The following is a 7,922-nucleotide window of genomic DNA, read 5'->3' as shown; positions in this document are numbered from 1 at the left end:
TTTCTGATGAAGGGTCTAGGCCCGAAACGTCAGCCTTCCTGCTCCTATGATGCTGCTTGGCCTGCTGTGTTCATCCAGCTCTACACCTTGTTATCTCAGATTTTCCAGCATCTGCAGTTCCTACTATCACCGTATAACCATGCTTGTGTGTGGAATGCCATGAGAATGTATAAGGTGGAATTGACAGTTTTGCACACTTTCCAATAACAAAGATGTTCCAAAGGCATAATTCATCTTCCATTTGATTATGAAGTGATGCTTGAATAGATGCAGTAATTTTTACATGATGGTTTCATCATGTTTTTGTGCCTAGTGTAAAGGCACATTTGCAAAACATGGGAATGCCTGAAGAAAGCAAGACTTTGTTAAAGGCAAGATCTTTGTGTGTTTCTCCCTCCTAATGTGATAAGTTTCATTCATCCAATGGATTAGGATGCGATCCAGTATTTTGAAAATGTTTTACCAATGTGATTTGGTCGGAAAACTGACAAACCACAAAGGAAAAATTAACGAATTTCAGTCCAGATACTGTATTAGCGAAGCCATTTTTACAGGTCATGGAACCAGGTGAAAAGTGAAAATGCTGGTGAAACCAATGCTGTCTCATAATGTTTGAAAAAGGATTGTCTGAGGAAGATGTTTTTGAAGGATTGTGTGTGTAAGAAAGCAAACAAATGAAGACTCTGCGTGAAGAAATCATGGAATTGGTGAACTGTGCTCGTGCTGTCAAAAACATTTCCAGAAATGGACTTGATGAATGTTTGGATGTTGACAACGATGGTCCTATTACAATGCCTTTAAATACAGAAGAAATTATGAACAGTGTTTTGTGACAGATCTAAAATTTAAGAAGAGGAAAGTGATGACGTGGGGGAGCAGGGCTGAAAGTGTTTCATGATGGACTGCTGCTGAAGATTCTGAAAATGGCCTGAAACTTGTTGAGCATCAATATTGCTTTACTGCACAAACTGTAATGCAGTTTCCACTCCTGTCTTCCCAATTTCTGCATGAGAGCATGAGCGCATGCAAGCAGGCTGATATAAGGAATTTATTCAAGAGGGTTGCTAGGACTAAGTTCCTATCTCCTCAGCCCTCAACATCATCTGCTGCTGCTGAAGATGCCAGCACTAGTTCTATTGATGACCATGTTGAAATACTATCAGAGTTTCCAGAACTTAGTGAGTAAATTGAGATATAAAATTTAAGATTAGAGTGTACTGTGTTGGTCCTCTAAGAGTTTATTTCTCATACAATGAGCAGATTCCTGTAAACCAGCCCCTACTCCATCCCATTCCCCATACATGCCAGATAACCAGCCTATATCTTATCTATATCTGTACTATATCTTACGTGACTGTCAAACCTAGGTCGATGGCATTCCTGTGACTGTTAGAATGTTTTACTATGTTAGAGATGCCATATAATCCATGTTGTTTAAATTGAGATTTTGTGGGATTGAAAGCAAGTGTAGATCAGCAAAAACTGGATGATGTCACTTCAGACCCTGAAACTTGCTGCAGTTTCTAAACTAACCTCACTATGAATAAAAAGCTAGAAAACTGAATGTTTAGTGGCAGAAGGGTCAGCCTTGACAAATGATTCAACATCCTTAAACTGCTGTATTTGCAGTATGAATTTTGTGTGTGCAATCAATCTTTAGCGGCATGGCTTATTTATGGTGCAATATGAAATCTGCAATAACACAATTAGCAAGTTAGATATCCTGCTGGGCTCTCCTTTGCAAAACACCTTGTAGTCTATAGGTTTTGAATTGTTTCCAGAAATACAAAATGAATGTTAAGAATGCAGACAAAATCTGTTATTTATTTTGATTGCAATGATTGATCACAGAATGGTTAGGGCCAGCTGACATCTCCACTTGTTGTGCCCCAAGCTCTGGATTCTTTATCAGGCAATAAGAAATGATTAAGGGAATGAAACATAGATGTTACTGATAGAAAATAGCAGATTTTTAGGAATGAATGGGTGGAGGGAAAGATTGATCTATGGTGGCAATTAAATACCTTATAAATGTTCAAAAGCAGTCCCTCCATTTGGGGAAAATCTGCTATTTGTGCCAAAAGAGAGGATAAATGTCATCACTGCAGTTACAGAAACAAAATGAGACCACCACCAGCCATTCTGTCTCATACTGCTTTAAAATGTGATCCTTCATCACAAAGTGGACTTTTTAAAAAATATATACTCAGCTGCTCAGGCAGCATCTGTGGAGATTTAGCATTTCGGTTTATGACCCTTTTTCAGAGTGGATGATGTCGAGCTTCTTGAGTGTTATTGAGTGCTGCCCCAGCAACTCTCAAGAAACTCAACACCAATCAGGACAAAGCAACCCATTAGATTGCTATTCCATTTATCACCTTTAACATCACTCTTTTTGCCACTAGCACAGAGTGTCAGCAGTGTGTACTATCCAGAAGATGAATCGCAACAATTGATGAAAGTCCTTACACTGCAGCTACCACACCCAGGACATCTCCCACCTGTAATGACAAGGGCAGATAAGTTGTAACTCTGCCATCTTCAGGTTTTCCTCAAACCACACGCCATCCTGACTTGGAACATATCACTGTTCCTTCAATGTTGCTGAGCCAAAATCTTGGAACTCCCTTCCTGTAAACACTGTAGTGTACATACACCATATAGACTGCAGTGGTTCAAGAAGGCAGCTCATCAGTACCTCCTTAAGGACAATTGGGGATGGGCAATAAATTCTGGCCTCATTCCAATTAAGGCCATTCAGGGACTAAGCAATGGATGGTGAAGGAGATGGGAACAAATTCAGAATGCTATGAGTGCAGGTTCTCTTTTGAAATGGAAATTAAAATTCAATTGAAAAACAGGGATTTGAGAGTTTTATATATTGAGATGATGGCTGATCTGCTAGTAGGCTTAGATTCATTAAGGCCCCCCCACTTTCCCCAACTACTACAACCACCACCACCACCATTGCCCTCAACTCCCTGAATGGATTTCTCCCTCATCTCATGGTTTAAAATTCTGAAAATTACGATTGCCCTGTAGCAAGAAGGAACGTTTATAAACGTTTCTAGCTGGTAATATTTTGTGTAAGTATTTGTAGAATATAACCTACATACATCAGAATAACTGCACCGGATTAAATAAATAGCTCACTCCACCTTTCTATGAATAATTAGGAGTGAGCAATAGATGCTCGCCATTTAATCAACATCACATCCTGTGAACAAATAAAAAGAAATCTGACTTCTTTCTCTTTATTGGAGTCATCAAAGTCTTTATACTCTTGTGACTGTGTGGTTCATTAATTGTATTCTGAAGTATTATTTTCTTCACTGATTTTCCAAATTTATTTTATGCTTTCCTGTCAAGGATGAGGAGGTCAGTGTTGCATTCCATCTCATTTTCCCTGAATCGTCACGTTTTAAAGAATTTTTGAAGCTGAATATAAGTAAATATTCTCACAAACAAGCATGGTGCGCTTTATCTGTAGTTTAGTTGTTTAGGTTTAGATTTAGTTTGCAGCTTTCACTATCATTGTACAAGGCTGTAAATATTAGATTCTCAATTTCTGTTCTCTCAATTGCTTTTGTGCTTGGTAGGTAGTAAATTCCATCGTTAGAATTTGTTATCAAAACTTCACCTTTTCACCTGCTGCCTATACGGAGTCATTCATTAATTGCTAACTGTAATATTAGTTACTTTTTTTATGTTTATGTTCAGATACCTAGATACAAAGGAACTGATAAAGTTAAAGAGAGCGAGGAGAAAACTGGTGAGAAGGTAACTGTATGTTGTTACAAATCTGGTTGTGGCTCAAACATTACCCTTAACACAGGCATGGCATGCAGATACTTTAAAAAGCATATTGGGACTACCAGTAGATATTTCAGAAAATCTAGATATTTTACAATTTGCGTAAATGCTTTATAATTTGGTTACTAAAGTTTATGTAAATTGTGAAAATAATGAGATCAATTTAAGAGCACGAGTTTATCTCTAGAATATAGCACGCCGGGGTAGATCAGTGAGTTTCCCACATATGCAATCTTATTGATACATTTCAGAAATGATAATGTTTGATGACTATCATTTGTTTTAATGAAAACTATTTTGATACTGGGCTGTTACTCCATAATGCATTTGTGAAAAACCACACAATTGTGCTAAGCTGCTCATATGATCTTAAACTTTCTTTAATAACCTTTAAATTCATAATAAGACTTGGCACTCTGATTGTTAACATGTTGTGATGTGGTGTACCCTGGTATTTACATTTTGTTGCATTTAGCTTCATTGCCGGTTCAATATTGTCTGTTGATCTGTGCTAATTGTTAAGGCACTACTACAGGTGAACAATCAACTATACTGTTGTACAAAGTTTAGTCTTCTGTTGTCCCTTCATCTCAATGTTGTAGATATTATGTATTCAATGAAGTATTCGATTTTCTAACATTTAAGGTTTCATTTGAACTATCAAAAAATATTTGATGGTGCTTCTTGTCTGTGACAAGCAGGCCGTTGTCAAGTAGCGTGTCACATACTATCTTGCATTGTTTAAAAATGCCTGATGAAACTCTAGTTATAGGTACCAAAGCCCAAATGATTCAAGCATAACCTTTAATGCACCAATCTGAATCTTCCTTACACAGATTTATCGCTTCGAAGGAATACAATAACATACTGATATCAGCCACAAATCAGTTGGAATTCTGCATAGTAGAAATCAATATAAATATTTCTTTCAAATTTTTGTGTGCTCCGAGATCTGCAAAAGATTTAGCAACTGTGCATTGTGTTAAGAATTAAGAAAAGGCCGCAGTTGATGCTGTTATAATTATAGTAGTTTTGGAAATTTCTGCATTTTGTAATCTACAATATTCTTCACCTTCCAACCTAGACCTGCAAAAGCTTAGGTTTAATGAAGCACCCAAAACTAACTCCTATATTAATGCAGGCACCTTCAGTATTCCAGTAATATGTTTAACCCAACAAAAATAGAATGAATGGAAGCCTAGATTTTTTTGTCATAGTTGTATCATCTCTTAGTTAACACATACATGTAGTCATTGTTTTATAATTAGAATATTATAGTATTCCATCTGTATATTTGGGCATCTTGTTAATCAATAGGTAGTATATTCTAGAAATTTGCTAGTTTAAAGATGTGTTCTAATCCACTTAATTCATTGGTTTTATATAGTTGTATTTTTACTTCTTTTCCAAAGTTAACTGATATCAGCTTTGGCGATATCAGTGTAGCCTCAGGTGAAGTTAAAAGTACAACCAATCTTTCTACTGGTGAGCCAAATCAAGACTTCATTCCTATCACAGCATCCAGTCTACCAGAGTTAAAGAAAAATGAAAAGATATGCCTCGATGATGAAGACTCCTTCTTTGATGACCCATTGCCTGAGCAAATGAAGATCTATGCCTGGTAAGCAAAGATACAGATATAGTAAAGAAAGCAGATAATTGCATTAATGTAGCCACTTTAAATCCAAAGGCACTTCACTGGAGTAGTAGCAGATAAAGTTTGAGTTTGACTTTGACCCAAAGAGTAATTGGGACAGATCACTAAAATCTTGATCAAAGGAGTAGGTTTTATGGGCAAGGTTTAGGGAAAAATGCCATAGCCTCAGAGCTAGAAATTCAAAGACACGGTCACTAACGGTGGAGCAATAAAAGCTAGAGATGCACAAGAGGCCAGAGATGAAGTAGTACTGTCAGCTTAGAGATAGCGAGAGCTGGAGGAGGTTGACAGAGATAAGAGTGGCAAGGCTGTTATGGGATTTGAATGCTAAGATCAGAATTTTAGGACTGAGCCATTGATTGACCATGAACTAATGTGGGTCAGTTGAGTATAGCTGTGAAGTGCAAGGGGGACTTCTTTTGAGTCAGAATGCATGCATCAGAGTTTTGGATGAGTCAAATTGACAGAGGGACAAAGGTGAGCATTATACTTAATCATTTGAGTAAATTGTAAATAGGGAGGTGCTACTGCTTATCTGTTGTTCTTAAAAGGTCTCATCAAGCATAATGTGTAGCATTTGGTAACGAATTTATAGTATTTGACTTAAATAGTTTCTTCCACAACTCTTTTTTTTTCAAAAAAGAAGCTCAACTCAGTGCGATATCTTAGCTGTAAAAGAACGTAATTGTCAATTGAAAAGATTTGTAAGATGCTTTATCTGGTAGTAAACTTGGGAATGTTTGTTGACAAGCTTGGTTATAATGACTTTTAGCAGTGGTGTTACTGTTTATTTTAACATAAACTGAAATGTTATTGTACCACCTTACAGTGCAGCCACAGTCTTATGTTGGCAGCCAACCAACTGCATTTGAACAGTTTATTGGAATAATTGCCAACAACAAACCTGTAAGAAAAGTCCCTCAATTGCTTTGACTGTATAATATCGCCACAAACCATCTCCCTGTCTTCTTTGTTTTTGATCTGGGTTGTTCGGACATTGGTTGCATTGTACCCATGTCTGGATTATTAACCCAGTCCAGCATTTCCATGGTTGAAAGTCACTGAAGTCAACTGGCTTATTTATAAGAATGTGAGCAATGGGAAATCTTGTATTGTTAGCAGTTAATATAGTTGTACAATCATACAGGCAACCTTGATATATGCTTTTGAGAACCCACAAATTTAATAGAATATCAACTGAAAATCTTGGAGAATCGGGTGTCATCTTTGGCAGAAGATAGGGTTAGCATTTCAGATAACTAAGCTGTTACTAGAAATGGCAAATATGAACAGTTTTTTTAGGAGGATGCCACTGGCAGAAAAACAGATGAAAGGCTATGATTAGGTCAAGGACAGGAACTGATTAATTGACAGAAGAGATAATGATGCTAGACTAAATGAAGCAATGATGAATGAGAGTGGAGATTTAAAAGATGCACCAGAGACCCAGAGAATTGTGAAAGCTTATAGCAAAGGGCAGAATGTGCACAGGTTTGGGATGGGAATGAGGGTTCTCAGAAGATGAATTGGACAGTTTTGTTTAGTCATTTTTAGTCTGCTTTGTGAGGTCTTGGGAAATGTGACAAGTAAAAGAAGATATATATGGTTGTATTCATAAGTGGAATTGTAACACTGCTTATGGATCATAAGGAGGAGGAATTTTTTTTCCAGGCACAAGAGAGGTTTGAATATTCCCACTGCTCCATTATATATGGCTATCCCCAACTCCACTATGCTTCCAATCCATGTCCCAAACTCTTCTCCTCCCCCAGCCTCAATACAATTAAAACTGCCCACAACTTTCCCAGTTGTAAGTAAAGTCACCATAGTCTGAGAGAACCATAGGGCTGCTCTCACATTGGAGAGAGATACGTGTTGGTGATTTAACCTGAGGGTTCACCATGCCTCGGGCGAGGGGAGAGGTTGAGAAGGAGGAACCGTCATGGTAGCCATAGCCAGCGCAGTACTGAGCCAGTATTGTTGATATCACTCGATATCGTAAACATCTGTCCAGCCAGCTGAACTAACTGACCGCTTTTCCAGTTATACAGGCTTCAAATCCGATGGGAAACTGGGCAGAAAACAAATCTTTGACTGTAGCTAAACTGCAGGGCATCTAAGAAAACCCATGCTTCAGGGTTTCCTGACCGTATTTATGATCAATTCCACCCTCATACTACAACCACTACCACCATCACACTCTGATATGCACCTCAGAAAATATTAGGCTTCAGAGCCAGTATCTGTGGAATAAATAAATTTGTCAACATTTTGAATCAATGGTGTTATGGAATTGGTAGCTCCTCGTTTCTAGTTCTCTAGAATTATACTGGTCTAGTTTGGTCAGTTGTAGTCCAGTTGATAGTGCTGTCACTTCCAAGCCACCAGGTTCTAGATTTAAGCCCCTTGACCTAATCATAGCCTTTCATCTGTTTTTCTGCCAGTGGCATCC

At 37.8% G+C, this 7,922-nt stretch overlaps 1 protein-coding gene across 1 annotated transcript in view; it reads left to right on the top strand.

Annotated features, from left to right (window-relative positions):
- Nucleotides 1–7,922, top strand: part of LOC109934854 (centrosomal protein 43-like) — a 45,126-nt gene that overhangs the window by 16,429 nt on the left and 20,775 nt on the right. Inside the window, exons 2-3 of the mRNA XM_020533520.2 lie at nt 3,721–3,780; nt 5,226–5,434. Of these exons, the coding sequence (XP_020389109.1) occupies nt 5,418–5,434 (17 nt within the window). The 5' untranslated portion in view covers nt 3,721–3,780; nt 5,226–5,417. The remainder of the gene's footprint in view (nt 1–3,720; nt 3,781–5,225; nt 5,435–7,922) is intronic.

The sequence above is a fragment of the Rhincodon typus genome, chromosome 9 (genome assembly GCF_021869965.1).
Source record: "Rhincodon typus isolate 14 chromosome 9, sRhiTyp1.1, whole genome shotgun sequence".
NCBI classification, from domain to species: Eukaryota; Metazoa; Chordata; class Chondrichthyes; order Orectolobiformes; family Rhincodontidae; genus Rhincodon; species Rhincodon typus.
The sequence above is the reverse complement of the archived record's forward strand: the minus strand, read 5'-3'. Positions and strand labels throughout refer to the sequence as shown.